The 20,361-nt window shown below is 38.9% G+C and overlaps 2 protein-coding genes across 4 annotated transcripts in view; both read right to left on the bottom strand.

Moving 5' to 3' along the window:
• RIOX2 (ribosomal oxygenase 2) overlaps positions 1 to 20,361 on the bottom strand; it is a 56,322-nt gene that overhangs the window by 25,081 nt on the left and 10,880 nt on the right. The gene's annotated exons all lie outside the window — the stretch shown is intronic.
• GABRR3 (gamma-aminobutyric acid type A receptor subunit rho3) overlaps positions 14,469 to 20,361 on the bottom strand; it is a 48,958-nt gene continuing 43,065 nt past the window's right edge. Inside the window, exon 9 of the mRNA XM_021070697.2 lies at positions 14,469 to 16,295. Within this exon, the coding sequence (XP_020926356.2) occupies positions 15,993 to 16,295 (303 nt within the window). The 3' untranslated portion in view covers positions 14,469 to 15,992. The remainder of the gene's footprint in view (positions 16,296 to 20,361) is intronic.

The following is a 20,361-nucleotide window of genomic DNA, read 5'->3' as shown; positions in this document are numbered from 1 at the left end:
TACTTAACAGCTCTGTCCTTGAAGAGCTTCCAGGAGCTTCCAGGATCTCCCAGATTTCTGAATCAATAGACTAGGAATCTGCCCGTGGATCCTGGGATCAGGATGCTAAAATGATAGGAGAGAGGAGAGAATTCTCCTTTTCTTGTCTTGAACATAAACCCTGAAAAAATGTGTCCCTGATTCTTAAAAAATAAGAACGCTTTGGGTTGCATTGTTAAAAGATCTTTTCAGAGGAGTTCCTGTCATGGCACAGTGGTTAACAAATCCGACTAGGAACCATGAGGTTGTGGGTTCGATCCCTGCCCTTGCTCAGTGGGTTAAGGATCGGCGTTGCCATGAGCTGTGGTGTGTAGGTCGCAGATGCGGCTCAGATCCTGTGTTTCTGGCATAGGCCAGCATAGGCCAGCAGCTACAGCTTCAATTAGACTCCTAGCCTGGAAACCTCTATATGCCATGGGAAGCAGCCCTAGAAAAGTCAAAAAGACAGAAGAAAAAAAAAAAAAAAAACAAAACACAATCTTTTCAGAGCCAAATCTGTTATCTTCCTCTGGCCTCCTAGACTATTCTTTTTGTAGAACCTTAGATTTTTTGCCTTCTTATGGTGGCTCTACCAGGAGTGCCATGCCTGAGGGTCAGGCTGTAACTGTGGACCCCTGTCCTACTCCACCTTTGGTCAGAGTGCCATTGGCCACAAAGAATTAGGAATCATGCTGTGTGAAAGTACTTTTTAAAGTTATAGTGTCTAGCTTGTGAAGGAGGGGGCTCAAAGTGTATGAAGTTAGATAAATCCCTTTGCTAACATTGTTTCCTCATTTATAGATACTGAGGAGTTCCTACTGTGGTCCAACAGGATTGAAGGTGTCTCTGGAGCTCTGGGATTCAGGTTGTATCCCTAGGCCCAGCACAGTGGGTTAAGGATCTGGCCTTGCCACAGCTTTGGTATAGGTTACAGATATGGCTGGGATCTGATCCCAGACCTAGGAACTCCATATGCCTTGGGGCAACCAAAAAAGGAAAAAAAAAAAAAAAATTGAGATTGAGCCAGACATTCTGTGTTCTTCCTACTGGCTCTCAAATTCTGTAATCCTAAGGGTCTAAGCACTGATTTCCACAGGGTAATGGGAGAAAAAAATCAGTCTAATACTCACTGGAAATACTCATTCATCTACAAACATTGAGGAACTTATAAAATGACTAATACTTATAAATTTAAAATATTTGTTTTAGGAGTTCCCATCATGGCTCAGTGGAAATGAATCTGACTAGTATCCATGAGGATGCAGGTTGGATCTCTGGCCTCATTCAGTGGGTTAAGGATCTGGTGTTGCCATGAGTATGGTAGGGGTCACAAATGTGGCTCAGATCTGGCATTGCTATGGCTGTGGCATAGGCCAGCGGCTATAGCTCTGATTCGACCCCTAGCCTAGGAACCTCCATATGCAGTGGGTGCAGCCCTAAAAAGACAAAATAAAATAACATAAAATAAAATATTTGTTTTAAAAATTTTTTTAACTTATAGGACTATTGCACTGCAGAACTCTAGAAGTATACATGTGTTATAAACTATGTGAATGGTGCCCTCTATGTATTTGTATTCACTTTGGCCCAGAAAATATTTAGAAATTTCTTTTTTATAACCTAGATATAAGACCAGATACTATAAAACTCTTAGAGGAAAACACAGGCCAAACACTCTCTGACATAAACCACAGCAACATCTTCTCAGATCCACCTCTTAAGAATAATGACAATAAAAACAAAAATAAACAAATGGGACTTAATTACACTTAAAAGTATCTACACAGCAAAGGAAACCCTAAACAAAATGAAAAGACAACCCACAGAAGGGGAGAAAATATTTGCAAATGAATCGACTGACAAGGGATTAATCTCCAAAATTTATTAACACTTTCTGCAGCTCAATACCAAAAAATGGGCAGAAGATCTAAACAGACAGTTCTCCAAAGAAGACATACGGATGGCCAAAAAACACATGAAAAGATGTTCAACATTACTCATTATTAGAGAAATGCAAATCAAAACCACTCTGAGGTACCACCTTACACCAGCCAGAATGGCCATCATCTAAAAGTCTACAAACAATAAGTGCTGGAGAGGGTGTGGAGAAAAAGGAACCCAAGTACACTGTTGGTGGGATTTTAAATTGGTGCAACCACTGTGGAAAACAGTATGGAGATTCCTCAGAAAATTAAACATAGAATTACCATTTGATCCAGCAATCCCACTCCTGGGCATCTATCCAGAGAAAACCATGACTCAAAAAGACACATGTACTCCAATGTTCATTGCAGCACTATTTGCAATAGCCAAGACATGGAAACAACTTAATGTCCATCAACAGAGGAGTGGATCAAGAAGATGTAGTACATATACACAATGGAATATCACTCAGCCATTAAAAGGAAAAAAATACTGGCATTTTTTGCAACATGGATGGACTTAGAAATTATCATGCTAAGTCAGTCAGACAATGAGACACCAACCTCAAATGCTTTCACTGACATGTGGAATCTGAAAAAAGGACAGACTGTACTTCTTTGCAGAACAGATAACTGACTTACAGACTTTGAAAAACTTATGGTTTCCAAAGGAGAGAGGTTGGGGGTGGGGAAATGTGCTGGGGTTGTGAGATGGAAATACTATAAAAGTGGATTATGATGATCATTGTACAACTATAAATGTAATAAATTCATTAAGTAATTAAAAAAAGTAAAAAAAAATTCTTTTTTATATTTGATGTTATATAATAATCATACAATGATTATCATTTTTCACAAACAGCATTAGTCTGATTTACATGTATAACTATATATATGCATATATACATACATAATATACAAATAACATGTATAATATATAATGCATGTATGTTATGTATACAATATATATGTAACATACATATGTAACTTGCATATAGAGAAAAAATGAGGTGTATATGTGTGTATATATATATAAATAAATATATTAAAGCATAGTAGGGATAAATAACTTGCTCAAAATATACAGTCATTGGATTCCAGATCTGAGACTTAAATCACAAGCCCATGCTGCTTATCTTCTTTTTTTTTGTTCCTCCTTTTTTTCTTTTCCTTCTTTATTAATCACCCTACACCACAGCTGCAGCAACACCAGATCCTTAATCCACTGCGCCAGGCCAGGGATCCAACCAGAGCCTACACAGAGATAAGCTGGATCATTAACCCACTGCGCCACAGCAGGAACTCCATGCCTATCTTCTAATCCTCTCTTGTACTTTTGTCAAATTGACATAGCACATCACTGTGAAATAATCTTGGGCTTATGATAATTTCAGAAGTTTTTTTTGTTGTTGTTTTTAAGAACGACTCAGTCTATGTCTTCCAGAGTTATAGCTATGATAGATATCTTGGAAATCAATATATTTAACTTGAAAAAAGTATACCATCATCACTGTTTGCAATTATATTTTACATACTTCTATAATGATATTTAAACTTCTTAGCAGGAAATTGCTTTCTTCAATTCTGAGAACTTGAACAGAACTTTGCACAGTATAGCTACTCAGTGTTTACAAAATTGAATTGGGTGAGTATTCCCATTGTCTTGCTTAGAGTCTAATTTCTTTTACAGGCTGTGCATATAGCAAGGTCAGTTATAGGCTGTTATAACTTTTTAAATTAAACAACACTGAAGACTTCCCTCTCCAACAGCCCAACCCATGTAGGTTAAAATATACCTCTGATTTTGGCCAATGACTTTTCCTTATGGAGATGTTTCATTACTTAGTATGTTATCTTTAAACCCTGAAATAGACTTGTCCAAAATTCTTTTTTTTTTTTTTTTTTTTTTTTGGCCTTTTTGCAATTTCTTGGGCCACTCCCGCGGCATATGGAGCTTCCAAGGCTAGGGGTCTAATCAGAGCTGTAGCCGCTGGCCTGCACCAGAGCCACAGCAATGTGGGATCCGAGCCGCGTCTGCGACCTACACCATAGCTCACGGCAACGCTGGATCCTTAATCCACTGAGCAAGGCCAGGGATCGAACCCACAACCTCATGGTTCCTAGTCGGATTCATTAACTACTGAGCCACGACGGGAACTCCATTGTCCAAAATTCTTATAAAAAAAAAGATATACTCCTGCACAGGTGCTTTCTGTTCATACTCATTGTATTGCTTTGTTAAAAAGTTAACGGGCTCCTGTTGAAAATGTTTCCTGAGAGACTAATAAATAATGTATAAATGGATGAGAGAACCTTAGCATTATGATGATACATTAGTTTACTCATTTTCATGTAAAAATTATCATAATGACCTAATTGTGACTAAACAATTGATCTCCAAAGTGGTAGTAGTCAAGAACTAACAGGTTTACTAATGCATTCTTTTCAATTTTTAAGGGAAAAAAAATACATAAACTGCTTCTAAATATAGAAAAGGAAAACAACCATGAAAAAGAAAATTTAGACTAATTTTATTTTAAAGATAAATGCATAAACTGTGACGAAATGACTTGTAGAGGAGTATACCTAATGGGATTTTTACTTGAAAGTTCAGTTAAAGCCTCGAAGCAAGACAATCATAACACTTTTTTGGTTGAGTTCTTACCATTTTCCAGGTACTTTTAAAAATTTTGTACTCACACTTAGTAATCCGTATAAAAACCTATGAGAAAGATGCTATAGTTATCCTCATTTTGCATGTGAGAGAAATGAGGCACCAAAAGGAAGTCAAAGGTTGCAGAGTAATAGGAGATAGAACCAAGATTTTAATGTAGTCAGTCTGGCATCAGAGCAGAGTTTCTTTTCTTTTCTTTTCTTTCTTTTTTTTTTTTTTTTTTTAAGTGCCATACCCACTGCATGTGGAAGTTCCTGGGCTAGGGGCTGAATTGGAGCTGCACCTGCCAGCCTACACCACAGTCACAGCAACACCAGATCTGAGCCACACCTGTGACCTACCACAGTTCACGGCAATGATAGATCCTTAACCCACTGAGTGAGGCCAGGGATCCAAACTGCATCCTCATGGATGCTAGTTGGATTCTTAACCTGCTGAGCCGCAATAGGAACACCTTTTTAAAAATTTTTTATTTTTACAGAAATTCTGTCAATTTCTGCTATATAGCAAAGTGACCCAGTTATACATATATACACATTCTTTTTCTCATAATATCTTCCATCATGTTCCATCACAAATGATTGGATATAGTTCCCTGTGCTATACAGCAGGACCTCATTGCTTATCTATTCCAAATGCAATAGTTTGCTACTACTAACCCCAAACTCCCAGTCCATCCCATTCCCTCCCCCTCCCCCCTGGCGATCACAAGTCTGTTCTCTTTGTCCATGAGTTCGTTTCTGCTCTGTAGATAGGTTCATTTGTGCCATATTTTAGATTCCACATATAAATGATATCATATGGTATTTGTCTTTATCTTTCTTAGTATGAGACTAGTATGAGACTCTAGCTCCATCAATGTTGCTGCAGATGGCATTATTTTGTTCTTTTTTATGACTGAGTAGTATTCCATTGTGTATATGTACCACATTCTCTTAATCCATTCATTTGGCAATGAACGTTTTGGTTGTTTCCATGTCTTGGCTATCATTGCTAATTAATCTTTAATGAAGAAGGCAAGAATATAAAATGGGAAAAAGTCTCTTCAGTAAGTGGTGCTGGAAAAACTGGACAACTACATGTAAATCAATGAAACTAGAACAACCCTCACACCATGTACAAAAATAAACTTAAAATGGCTTAAAGACTTTACATAAGACAAGACACCATCAAACTCCTAGAAGAGAACATAGGCAAAACATTCTCTGACACCAAATGTACAAATGTTTTCTTAGGTCAGTCTTCCGAGGCAATAGAAATATAAACAAAAATAAACCAATGCGACCTCATCAAATCAAACTTACAAGCTTTTGCACAGCAAAGGAAACCATAAAAAAAAAAAAAAAAAAAAAAAAAAAAAAAAAAAAAAAAGACAACCTATGGAATGGGAGAAAATAGTTGCAAATGACGCAACCAACAAGGGCTTAATCTCCAAAATATACAAACAACTCATACAACTCAACAGCAAAAAAAACAAACAAACCAATTGAAAACTGGGCAGAAGGAGTTCCCGTCGTGGCGCAGTGGTTAACGAATCCGACTAGGAACCATGAGGTGCGGGTTCAGTCCCTGCCCTTGCTCAGTGGGTTAACGATCCAGCGTTGCCGTGAGCTGTGGTGTAGGTTGCAGATGTGGCTCGGATCCAGCGTTGCTGTGGCTCTGGCGTAGGCCGGTGGCTGCAGCTCCAATTCGACCCCTAGCCTGGGAACCTTCACATGCCACGGGAGCGGCCCAAGAAATAGCAAAATAAAGACAAAAAAAAAAAAAAAGAAAGAAAATTGGGCAGAAGACCTAAATAGACATTTCTTCAAAGAAGACATATGGATAGCCAACAGGCACATGAAAAAATGTTCAACATCAGTAATTATTAGAGAAATGCAAATGGAAACTACAATAAGGTAACACCTCACACTGGTCTGAATGGCCATCATTAATAAGTCTACAAATAACAAATGCTGGAGAGGGTGTGGAGAAAAGGGAACTCTCCTTCACTGTTGGTCACAATGTAAATTGGAAAGACTCACTATGAAAAACAGTATGCAGGTACCTCAGAAAACTAAATATAGAACCACCATATGATCCAGCAATCCCACTCCTGGCATATATTCGGACAAAATTTTCATTCAAAAAGATACACGCACCCTCATGTTCATTAGAGCAGAGTTTCTTAACCTGGGCATTTCTGACATCTGGGGCAAATAACTGTTGTATGGGGCTGCCCTGTGCATGGCAGAATGTTTAAGAGAATTCCCAGCTTCTATCTACCGGGTATCAGCAGTGCCCACACCCAAGTTGTGACAGCCTATAATGTCTCTAGGGGTAACCCCCACCCTGCTTTTAACCTCATACTGTACTGCAGTTAAGTACAACTCTTCTCAAGAGAATGTGCTCAACATTGCCCTGTAGGACTCACTAAAAGGGCCAGATTCCATAACCATCACCCACATTTAGAGAATTTTAAGAAATTTAAGAGAAAATTTAAGAGAAATCTGTGGAAGTAGGGGATATATGGGAATAGCAAACCATAAGCCTAGCAGAGACTTCTGTAAGCATTTCCTCTCCCAAGCCAAGGAACAGGGACTCCAGAGCCCTGCAGAGAGATCGGGGAGCACCTGACCAGCTGACTGGGCTGTGGGATCTGCTGGTCCTTTCCGGAATTGCCATCAGAGAAGATTCCAGGGTAGTTACAAAGTTCTTGGATTCCTGAGACCTGGCCGTGGGAGTTTGAGGATAGTGAGACAAGACAAGCATCTGCTTTTTTCCTGGAGGATCCTGAGGAAGGAGGCAGCACCTTCAGGCAAAAAGGAAGCACAGGGCAACTGTTCTAACACTCTTTGTCATGTCAAGGACCCTTAGGTATCCTCTGAGCTGCGTGCCTGCCATGTAAAGTACTTGGGTTTGGTCTACCTGAAAGGTACCCAGCCAAAGAGAGTGACATAGTAGGTGACAAAGGCCAAGCATTAGGAGGCAGTGAGGTCCACTGGCATGGATAGGAAAGGAGGTATAGAGCCACGGGAGTTCAGTCAGAGATCTTAAAAGTTAACTTCAATGCATCCCAGTGTGTAAACTTCCAAAAGAATCTTTACCTGCATCCTTTGAAAACTTCAACATTTGAACACCTACGCTACCTAATTGTGGGGCTCAGTGTAAGACGAAAATGTTAGAGCTCCTAGTTCTAACAGTAGGAGAAAAGTGTCATTAAAGATTTTTAAATATAAAATGGTTCTTTTCTTTTGTAACCCCTCTCTTCACTATGAGGGTGGTGTTTTTTAATTTGTTATTTAATGTCATGCTCTAGCAAACATAGGAGCACTTGAAAGGTGAGTGCAGGCATGCAGGAGCACAGAAGGGCCCTGCAGGGCCACTCAGACCTATGTATGCTCAGGAGTAAACAGTGCACAGGCTGTCAAGTTCCCCTACTTGCTAAACAGTGGTCCAACACTGCTGTGCCCTGGCCAGGAATGGGAAACCAGTCCCTGATGGGGGTCACAGCCCCAACCCATGACAAACTGGAAAATTTCAGGAGGCTACAACCTTTCACCCAGGAAACACCCTTTACCTGGATAGGAGGTGGTAAGAAACCTGCTCCAGTCCAGACACCCTGTGAACATAACATGGCACTGGCAGCCCAGGGTGCTTACAGGGTGTGGGATGTGAGCCTGTCCTAGCCCACCCTGATCTGTGTACCAGCTTCTGCCAAGGGCCTAGATCATCTCAGGGAAATGGGAGATCAGGCAGAGGTGTTGGGGGAGGTGGGAAAGTGAGGTCCAGAACCCATCTCACACCCTGGGAGGTAACACAGCACATACCAAGCCCTGGTACATTCTCATTGCTCCAATTTGCAATATAAAATAAATTCAAACAAATTTGCTTACAAAACAAATTCAAAGATTACATTATTAAGAATTTCAAAATAGCAAATGCAGAGTGTTCAACGCCAAGAGTGAGGCCCTGAGAGAGGGCACTGGTTGCATACTCAGGAAGCAGGTCCTACCTGCTACACAGAGGACATCAACGAAGGAAGCTAAAATACATAATATTTAAGTAAAAGACTTGCCAAATATTTCCCTAATCTTCCCCATCCATTCCTTGCCCCTGAACCTGGTGGAATGGAGGAGTTGTGGGAGAGAGGTAAGTGTAAAAGAGAAGATTCTGCCCTCTCCCTTGGACAGTTTCTCCAGTTTAGGGCATGTGTTTGAGCTGGGGGAGGGAAAACAGGCCTGAATTAGTTTAGACTTTATCCATGAAAATTATTACCAAAGTGATTGTTTTACATGTATGTATGTTTGTTGATTGATTGATTTTTTTGACTGATTGATTTTTTTGACTGATTGATAAACATCCAAAAAATATTGATTCAGAATATCCAAAAAGCAATGGGATCTACCTGAGAAGTCAGGAAAGGGCAGAGAAGGAATAGCCAATAAAGCATGTTTGACAATGATTGATGAAAATACGCTGTTGTGGGGTTCCCGTCGTGGCGCAGTGGAAACAAATCCAACTAGGAACCATGAGGTTTTGGGTTTAATCCCTGGCCTCACTCAGTGGGTTAAGGATCCGGTGTTGCTGTGAGTTGTGGTGTAGGTCGCAGATGTGGCTCAGATCTGGCATTGCTGTGGCTCTGGTGTAGGCTGGCAGCTGTAGCTCAGATCAGACCCCTAGCCTGGGAACCTCCATATGCTGTGGGTGTGGCCCTAAACAAAAGACAAAAGCCAAAAAAAAAAAAATCATTGTTGTCTGTATCCCCCCAATTTCAAACTGTTTCACAAAAAACAATGGTTCAGCAATATGATAAATGGGTAATCCATGTTAACCAAGTAGAACTCAACAGAAATTTCAACAGCAAATTTCACCTTGTAAAACGGGTAAATGATAAAGTCATGAGAGTAATTTGAAATAGGCTGATTATTTTTTGTCAAGATATGGCATAAAGTATGGATTACTTAGAGGCCAACATGCAATTTAATTGCTTTGCTTACCCAAAGACACACCATCTTTTGTATAAATGAAAAATAACTGTCTAATTGCATTAATCTGGACCAGGATGTTATCCAAAATAATCAAAGGTAATTAACTCTAGGTTCAAATCCAAGTCTTTCCGCAAGATATACAAGACTTTAGGAAGTTAATTTTGTGGATCAATCATATTTTCAGCTTCCACCTTGGTCTTTCCTTTGCCTTATTTTTCTCTCCTACTTCAAATTCATATTATCTTTATAAGTTGTCTCAAGTTGTTATGGCTTATTTTCACAAAGCCTTCTCCTTCTCTTCTGTCTACCTGAATTGCATATTTATTTAAAAGCTGTTTATCAGGTCCTGAGCCTCCTTTCACCTTGATTCACCATTTCATTTAAATATGACCTCACTGAAGATACATCCTAATTAACAAAACCTATTTTAAGTTATTTTGGGGGTGGCGTGAGAGCTCTGAAAATTAATTTGATATGTGGGTTTGTGTTTATAACACTTCTTTAAAGTGCAAAATGCTTAAAACACCTGCATTAATGTTTTCTGAAGAAGAGAAGAAATGAATGTGGGTGCAAGCTACTCCTGTCTTAGGATCTTCATTCAGCTAGTCTTCTTGGAAATATTAGAACTTGTGGGTCACTTTTAAAAGGACACAGGCTGTTGCTGTTGTTTTTTTTTCTTTTCCTGTTTTTTAGGGCCTCACCTGGAGCATGCGGAAGTTCCCAGGCTAGGGGTCAGTTTGGAGCTACAGCTGCTGGCCTACGCCACAGCCACAGCAACCCCAGAGTGGAGCCACGTCTGCAACCTACACTGCAGCTCACAGCAATGCCAGATCCTTAACCCACTGAGCAAGGCCTAGGATCGAACTTGCATCCTCATGGATACTACTCCCGTTCATTACCGCTGAGCTCCAATGGGAACTCCACTTCGTATACTTTTGATTGTCTAAGGCAAGAAGTGATAAACTAGTAGCACGATTTCATAGAAAGCCTTTGAAGCACTCTTGCAGAAATAAGTTTCTATAATGAATTGCATTGATTCCAGGATTAAAAGTAATAGCTCATCTTTCAAATGACCTAATTGATAATAAAGCACAGTTCAATGTTTCCTACAACAAATTAAGTATCAATATATTGAAAACTATCATAATTTTCACCAGTGGCTGAGATCTGTTTTCACTTGGCCCCACCATTGACCAAAAACCATTGATTCAGTGGTAGATTGAAATGGAAGAACAACCAACAATGTTGGGAATTTTTCTTAAAGCCCCTATGTTCCTGGAAAGTACACAATTTCATCTACTGAGAAATAACCACCTTGCTCTCATATATTCTGAGATAAGACCCACCTCTACCCTTTCTCAGTGGATGTTAACTTCCTTGTTTACCTGCCTCTTTGGATTTCTTGACTCCCTTCCTTGCCTTTGAGAGGTTCCTCATTAATGAACACCTATTGCAATCGCCTGATAAAATCATCTCCTTAATTCTCCTGTACACTGTCTTTCATTGTTTCTTTACAAGAGAAAAAGAATGTTCTTCATTAAATCTAGGAAAATCAAATAGCCATGGGAAAGTGATATGACTTTGAAATTAGCAGGACTTCACCGTTGGATCCAATGTTTTAAAGCACTATTTACAAGGAAAGAGTGGATGGTTCTACTCACAAGTGAGATAGTTAGAGCGTGACACTGACTGCTTTGCCTAAGGCTCTGCCAGGAAATAAGTGCAATGCCGGGTACAGAATTGTATTTGAAATAGCATTTCCTTACCACCTCTTTCTCTTGCTTCTTTGAGGATGTTCTTTAATATCATTGGAATTTCGATCTTAATCATGATAATTGAATTAGGTATGACTCTTTTCCTCATTAATCTTCATTTTAAAAAATTATATATATATACTTATGTGTGTGATTTGAACAGGCTTATGTGTGGCACAAAACCGAGTGAGGGACCTTACTCATGAAAACTAACCCACCTGCAAGGATTAAGACGATGTAACCATAAATTATGATTTTGTTGCAACTCATCTGCAAATATTTGCAATCTCAGTTACTCTCCTACTTAACAAAGGTGGCCTGTGGTGGGAATAGTAGTCATGGAAGGAAGCAGGATTTCAACAAATAGGACTGTTTTAATATATCATGCAATGCTGAAATTACATAAAGGGAATGCCAGTGGATATCTATCCATATATACATACATGAAGGCTCTGCTTTGAGGGGAAAATGAACTAAAAATAAAAAAGTTCCTTCAGTAATCTATACCCAAGAGCTTCTGGACAAATAGATGAATCTGACATGGCAGATTCTAGAGGCAAACTGGAATTCTTATAAAAGGAAATAAATGCTAAAATTTGGATATGGCTAGAAATTTCATTTGTTTCTAAACTAATTTCATTTCTAAATATTCTGTGGCTCAGATATAATTCTTGGCCCAGGAACTTTTTTTTTTTTTTTGTCTTTTTGCCATTTCTTGGGCCGCTCCCGAGGCATATGGAGGTTCCCAGGCTAGGGGTCTAATCAGAGCTGTAGCTGCCAGCCTACACCAGAGCCACAGCAGCACAGGATCTGAGCCACGTTTGCAACCTACACCACAGCTCATGGCAATGCTGGATCGTTAACCCACTGATCAAGGGCAGGGATCGAACCCTCAACCTCATGGTTCCTAGTCGGATTCGTTAACCACTGCGCCACCACGGGAACTGCGGCCCAGGAACTTCTGTATGCTGTGGGTGCAGCCATAGAAAAAGAAAGAAAGAGAGAAAGATAGAGAGAAAGAAAGAGAGGAGGGAGGGAGGAAGGGAGGAAAGAAGGAAAAAGAAAGAAAGAAAGGAAGAAAGGAAGAAAGAAAGAAAGAGAGAAAGTTTTGATCCAGAGAAGAAAATCTGGCTACAAATGGCAGTTTAGATACATTTTGAAATAGAATGGGGACTCAATAAGTCACTAATATCCATCTTCTGTTACTGCATCCCCAGTAGTATTTGGTATGATATAAGGGCTTAAATTGATAAAGGACAGTATTAATTCAAGGGCTTCTCGAATTTTTGTCTCAGCTGTAGTCCTAACAAACCCCAAATGAACACCTTTTTATTTCAAAAAGAAAAATATATGTTATGCATGGAAAAACGTAAGAAGATAAATCAAAATGAGCACTATTAATTCTGAGTAGTTTTTTTTTTTTTTTTTGCCAGGTGGTAACTTTAATTTTTATAATAAAACTGTATTTCTTTTGCAATCAGAACAAAAATGATAAACTTAAATTAAAAATATATCTTTTCATAGGTTTTTTCAGAGCAGTCCCTACCCATTTCTACATTTAGGCAGTTTATGGAGCTGGCTGGCTTTTTCTTAATCTTGGAAAGCAACTTATTTTCTAAAATCCTTGCATTTTATCCAAGCTTATCCCTCAGCGAACAATCACACACAGTCTGTTCCAGATTGTAATCAGTAAATGAAGTGAAAATCACAATGAGGTAACTATTATATGCTCTCTGTCACTCATAGATTTCCCAGGTAACTGTGATTTCATTCTTCATGAAATAAGAACCAAACCAGAAACCTTGTTGCTCCCCAGTAGACCTGAAACTCACAGAAGAGCTCTGTCCTCAGTCTCCAGCAAACCACTGATTCGAGAAGAAAATGAGCTAAAATCCCAGGAGATCATTCTGAACGCTCTTAATAATTCTCTTCAGCAGTAAACACATTCTAAACATTTATTTCTGAAGAACACAGTCAAAGTGTTTCTAGATATTAACAAAAGTTACGTCTAATTGGCCAACAGTTGTGCTTTAATGTCCCTCAAGAGGAATGCTGAGTATATTTGCAGTGTGATAGAGACCCATTTTTCTAATCCAGATTGCCAAGTGTATTCAGTGATGTATTTGCTTTAAAATTGTGAAATGAATGTGCCCAAGGGAAGCATTGGACGTGCTGAATGTTATAGTTCAAAGTAGAGGAAAAACAGCAATGTCTGAAAAACCAGATAGTTGGAAGGAGGGAACTGCAGATTTGCTCTGTTCATTTGTAAAATGTCTTTTTTTTTTTTTTTGGCATCAATTAATTATATGCAGAGGATGTCAGAATCAGAAATGTTAATCCAACTACAGTTACTTTGCTTAAATAATACCTATAAATTCCCAAAGAACCACCTAGGATATTAATCTGTTCTTTATTTTGAAAATATAATTCTAGAAAATACTATCCTTTTTAAGTCAATCTTAAAAACTAGCACATAAGTTGTTTGAAAATCTATTAAATAGAGAAAGATTTTAAATAAATTATACTAGTTCAATTTTGGACAGTTTCCAAGAAAAATATATTCCTTGGAAAGTTTTGAAAGAAAAAGTCGTATTAAGAAAATAAAATATTCTAGAAGTTCCCGTCATGGCTCAGTGGTTAACAAATCCGACTAGGACCATGAGGTTATGGGTTCGATCCCTGTCTTTGCTCAGTGGGTTAACGGTATGGTGTTGCTGTGAGCTGTGGTGTAGGTCGAAGATGTGGTTCAGATCCCGCGTTGCTGTGGCTCTGACAGCTACAGCTACAGCTGTAGCTACAGCTACAGCTCTAACTAGACCCCTAGCCTTGGAACCTCCATATGCTGCGGGTGCAGCCCTAGAAAAAGACAAAAAAGACAAAAAAAAAAAAAAAAAAAAATTCTAGAATTAGCCTGTCCATGAGGGACGTCATAATAGAGAAAGAATTTGCCTTTAAATCTTTTGCGCCCAAGAGGAAAATAAGTTTCTAAAACATTATGTTATTTACAGCAGAGGACCAAAATCAATGTTATTGGTAAATAAGCAGGACATTGTCTTTTCACTTGGCATGAAATCATTCAAATCATTTGAGTTCATTTTACAGTAAAATAAATGGCAAGACACTGAAAGTAATACACTGTTTAATTTATTTCATACTTCCTACCAAGGGCTTATCTATAAATGGAATCTTTTTCACAAATACTCAACAGAAAAGCATGTACACTGTCAATCTACAATATGAATGCTGGTCATTGGAGGTTTTTCTACTTAACAAACATGTATTTAATACCCACTTAACCTGATTGACTTGGTTCAACCAAAGTTACTATAGATTGCTATGAAATATATACATTTCACTCAATTTTTTTCACTCAGTGGTATGTCTGGAAGTATATTCAGTTGTTTATAAATTGAGAGTCCACATCCTTTTGTGAATGTTCTTTTCCTTCTTTTGGTATTCCCTTTTCAGAACCTAGGTAGTACAGTTTATATAAGTAATAGAGTTTATATAATTCTATTTTGACATCCATTACATTTATTATTTATTATAGCTACTGGTTCACTGTTCCTACTATGATGTGGATTCACTGATGATACGAATGTCATTTTGTATTTATTTTTTAGTATGTAACACCAAATAAGGTGCCTGACACATGTAGGAAGTCAATAAATGTTTGATAAACAAAATAACTAATTAATTAAATATCCCCCAAAAAGCTATGAAAACTATGCCTAACAAGATGCTAGTATTGAAGATTACTATATTCTCTCTCTCTCTTTTTTTGTTTTTTTTTAAATCTTTTTAGGGCCTCACCCAAGGCATATGGAAGGTCCCAGGCTACAGGTCAAATCAGAGCTGTAGCTGCTGACCTACGCTGCTGCCACAGCCACAGCAATGCCAGATCCTAGCTTCATCTGCAACCTACACCACAGCTCACAGCAACATCATTTCCTTAACCCACTGAGCAAGATGAGGGGTGGACCCTGCATCCTCATGGATACTAGTCAGATTTGTTTCTGCTGAGCCACAATGGGAACTCTCAAAGGTTAATGTATTAATTTAACATTAGGATGGCAAGAAAAAGTGTGTTTAGATTTTTTTTTTGTCCCCCTTGGCAGCAATAATAAATGAAACTTAATAGGAAGATACAAGTCTTGACTGGAGATGGAAGAGGGAGGGAGGCTCTTCGTGGGAATCTCAGCTGTGTGAGTGTCTGGGGTACCACTTTGATGATGACGTTCTTACTTAGGAGGATTCAGCTCTGGTAGGTAATCAGGTACTTGGCTAGCACTAAGGAAGAAACTCTCCTTGAATTATTGTCCCAGTCCAGCTTCATTCCATAGTTAAATGAAGATAATTTACATTTAGAAAGCAAGGAGGGTCCAGTTGAAGTAGTTAAAAAGACCTTCCTTATGGAAATTGTTTTTCCATAACATACATGCCTGTGACTCTTAGAGAAGGAGTCAAATTCTCATAGGACCTTAAACTCTTTTCTAGATGTAAATCAGTCAACTTTCAAATCTTTAAGCCAGAGGAGGTGACTGGCTGGCTCTAAGTTAGTCTAGTACCATCCAACTCATAGTTAAGAACTGTTTGTTGTTGTTGTTAACATAATCTGACTCCAAAACAAGTTTTATATATGAGAAATTACTCCTCACACATAAATACTCCAGTAAAACAAATTAAACATAATATACACAATGGGAAATAAAATCCTTGAATACGTGTCAATGACATGATTGTTCTCCAGAATGATTCTACCAACATGTCCTCTTAGTGATTTTCTTCTCCTTATACAAGGTGAATCTGTGCTGAAGCTACCTGTGGATCTTCCTTGCATGGAGTCCTCTTCTGAGTGTAGAGAAAAGGAAGTCTGATCCATGTCAGTCTTACTGTCATGATAACAACCATCAAAGGCCATAGCTTGAGCTGCATCAATATTGTACGTTCCAGAAAGCTGACAAAAAGACTTTTGTTAGTAAGTAATGAATATGGTTTTAGGAGTAGGAATTACAGTAAAGATCTAAAAAATCAGATTTTAAAAATAGTTTCAATAAATGCTAAGAATAGTATTTTAAAGAATAGAATTCTGGTTTTGCTTCTGGTGTCTGATTAAAAGTCATTTTCATAATAAATGGAAAATATCATCTTAGACATCCATTTTTTAAAAGGGATTTTTAGAGAGATATTTTAGCATTATACAAATAAATGTATCACAACTATAATTGTCAGTGTTTTCTAATTTAGTCCTGACCTGAGGGACTGTTAAACTTAACGTGCCTTTCCTCAGAGAGAACATTGTTTCAGGTTTTCCCTCTTTGTTTTTTTTTTCTTCATCTTTTTGCCTTTTCTAGGACCACTCCCTCGGCATAAGGAGTTTACCAGGCTAGGGGTCTAATCGGAGCTATAGCCACCAGCCTACACCAGAGCCACAGCAACTCGGGATCCAAGCCAAATCTGTAACCTACACCACAGCTCACAGAAACGCCAGATCCTTAACCCACTGAGTGAGGCCAGGGATTGAACCCACAACCTCATGGTTCCTAGTCGGATTCATTAACCGCTGCACCACAACGAGAACTCCTCCCTCTTTGTTTTTGAGTAGTGTGAATTGTTTGCCATAAGTTTGTGAGTTGAAATTGAATATGATTTATCAGAAGAGCAATATAAACCAATTGGACTTGTTTTTCAATGTATTTTTCCTCTTTAGGGAAAACATAACAGTATACTTAATCAGTGCATTTTTTTGTCCCAAAACGGAACAATATCATCTGATGACCCATTTACACTTGAATTTGGGGATGAGGTAAGGAATGATTTTAGTGGCTCTTTTAAAATTCAAAGTGGCCAAGTCTTCCCATTTTTGCTAAAATTACCTATAACTGGGAGTTCCCATCATGGCTCGGTAGTTGACGAATCTGACTAGGAACCATGAGGTTGTGGGTTCGATCCCTGACCTCGCTCAGTGGGTTAAGGATCCGGCGTTGCCGTGAGCTGTGCTGTAGATTGCAGAAGGGGCTCGGATCCCGAGTTGCTGTGGCTCTGGCATAGGCCGGTGGCTATGGCTCCATTCCACCCCTAGCCTGGGAACCTCCATATGCCACAAGAGTGGCCCAAGAAATGGAAAAAAAAAAAAAAAAAAAGAAAATTACCTATAAATGGTGCTAACATATCTCAATTAAACAACTAGAAATTGGCTTATTTTTTGGAAGGAGTGAATTATCAATGCTTTCTGGCTCCACTGCCTGATTGAATTTATTTATTTATTTATTTATTTATTTATTTATAGGGCCACACCCATGGCATATGGAGGTTCCCAGGCTAGGGGGTCTAATCAGAGCTACAGCTGGCAGCTATGCCACAGCCACAGCAACATCAGATCTGATCCGTGTGTGTGCCTACACCACAGCTCATGGTAACACCGGATCCTTAACCCACTGAGTGAGGCCAGGGATTGAACCTGCAACCTCATGGTTCCTAGTTGGATTCGTTTCCATTGCACCATGATGGGAACTCCCTAGCTGAATTTAAACTACAATTTTCCTTTAAGGTTTTACTCTGAGGGAGAGAGTGGTTCAGAACTGTGTCTGGAAAGCAACAGTTACAAATTGCTTTCTGAGAAAACAAAATCCTTTCTTGATCTGTAAAAGAAGTTAAAAAAATGAACAAATATGGACAGGCTACTACTGGTTGGAAGTATTCAGAATTCAAATCAGAGGCTGCAGAGGCAATTCTGCCAAAATGTATATTTGGTTCATACACTGACTCTACAACCAAATTATTTTTACTGAATTAAAAGGACATGGGGATTATCAAATAAAAATGAAATGACATCAAGACTGAATTACTAACCAACAGCCAATAATAACATTAGTAATATATTCAGCTCTCGATCTGAGGATAGAATCACTATGTACAGTCTCCCTGGTGGTTTTGCTAGCCACCCAGAGTGTTTCTGTGTTATCCCACTGGACATCCACAGTTTTATCTCAACAAAAATGTCATTACTATATTAAAAATAAATAATTTTCTTTGAAAAATAAGGGTAGCATTTTCTTTCTCTATTGTGATAATTTAGATCTACATAACTGATTAAATCTTTCAGTGCACAGTTTACCAGTAGGTGCTAATTTCCACAAGATTTTAAGTAGGCTGTTTCAACAGAAACAGTTTTAGAACTGGCCTTTAATTTTTTACTCTAGTTTATAACTTTGCACATAGCTAAAGCATATTATATCTAAAGTATGGATTTGACTGTTTTAGGCTGAATTCTAAGTCCTAGAATTAGGAAAACATTTGGATGAAGGAATAAGAAATTAAATAGCTTCCTTTCTCCTTTCTTGGCAAAGGTCAACAATAGGAACACATTTTCCACAGCTCTTGCTGTTCTCCTGGCTCTTGGTATCTGGGGATGGTTGGGACAGGTGTGTGGTGGCAGTGATAGTAGCAGTGGTAGGAAATGAGCTTCGCCTAACTTCATGATTTCATAGGGAGGAAATCCATAGCTAAACATTCCTGGTCTTTTTCACCATCCCTCAATCACTCCACCTGAGGGGTTTGGAAGAAGGAAGGAACTGGCATGTGTCTTAGTCAATTTTGAGTCACTTTGGGATCTGCTTCAAGTCTGGGTTTGTTCTCTGAAATGAGGTAAAGGAGACTGTCCTTACAGGGGAATCCTGAATTGTCTAGCTTCGCCGGTGACCAAGATAGTAAGTACGTTTAACACTGTGATGAAATATTAGTGGGACCTCCTGCTCACAGATCTAAGGCATTTTGTCCAAAGTGATTTATCAATAGCAAAGGTAGCATCATAATACCAATTTGTCTGGCTTCCACACCTCTTTCTAAAACTGGTTGCCCAACTCAGGTATAGAGGAATGAGGTATCATTGATTAGCTCTTAAACCTTCAGACATATCTTTCTTCTCTGCCCCTCACCAGAGCATCCCACCCCTTTAAAGATCTCTCATCTCAAATAGCCTGTTCTCGCTATCTCTACTAAAACTGCTACCCTTTCACAGTATATTCTCTGGGCACTAATCACAATAAGATCCTAACATTTGTATAGTATATACAATTTGCAAAAATTTCAAATGCATGTATTATGTCATTTGATCTTCAGAACCACCCTGTCAGGTAACGGAAGAAATTCCACCATTTCGCAAATTTGGAATGAGGTTTAGGAGGCAGCCAGGCACACAGAGCTAGGATGCCAGGTTTGGCATCACTTCTGACTCCATATCTTGTGCTCTTTCATTTGTCACACAAATATATGAATGGTGGGCATTTCTTTGAAATAATTGCAATTTTGACAGTGGATGCTTAGGATGGTGGTTTCCAGAGGTTGGGGAGGGAGAAATTGGGGGTTGAGAACAAACTTTCGGTTATGCAAGTTGAAAACTTTCTGGATATTGGTTGTACAACAATGTGAATATTCTTTTTTTTTTCTTTTTCTTTTTATGGCCATACTTGCACATATGGAAATTCCCAGACTAGGGGTTAAATTGGAGCTGTAGCCGCAGGCCTGTACCACAGTCACAGCAATACCAGATCTGAGCCACACCTGTGACCTACACCACAGCTTGCAGCAATACCAGATCCTTAACCGTCTGAGCAAGGCCAGGGATTGAACCCGCATCCTCACAGAGACCAACTCAGATTCTTAACCTGCTGAGCCACAGTGGGAACTCCAACAATGTGAATATTCTTAATATTACTGAAGTGTACAATTGAGATGACAAGTTCTGTTATTTTACTACAATTAAAAATCAAAAACAGGAGTTCCCATCGTGGTTTAGCAGTAACAAACCCAACTAGTATCCATGCGGATGAGGGTTTGATCCCTGGCCTTGCTCAGTAGGTTAAGGGATCTGGCATTGCTGTGAGCTATGGTGTAGGTTGCAGATGTGGCTTGAATCCTGCATTGCTGTGGCTGTGGTATAGGCTGGCAGCTACAGCTCTGACTTGACCCCTAGTCTGGGAACTTCCATATGCCACAAATGTGGCCCCAAAAAGCCAAAAAGA

This window comes from Sus scrofa, chromosome 13 (genome assembly GCF_054392235.1).
Source record: "Sus scrofa isolate SSC_HxYL_T2T_F1_AM1 chromosome 13, Sscrofa_HxYL_maternal_Yorkshire_Landrace_v2.0, whole genome shotgun sequence".
NCBI classification, from domain to species: domain Eukaryota; kingdom Metazoa; phylum Chordata; class Mammalia; order Artiodactyla; family Suidae; genus Sus; species Sus scrofa.
The sequence above is the reverse complement of the archived record's forward strand: the minus strand, read 5'-3'. Positions and strand labels throughout refer to the sequence as shown.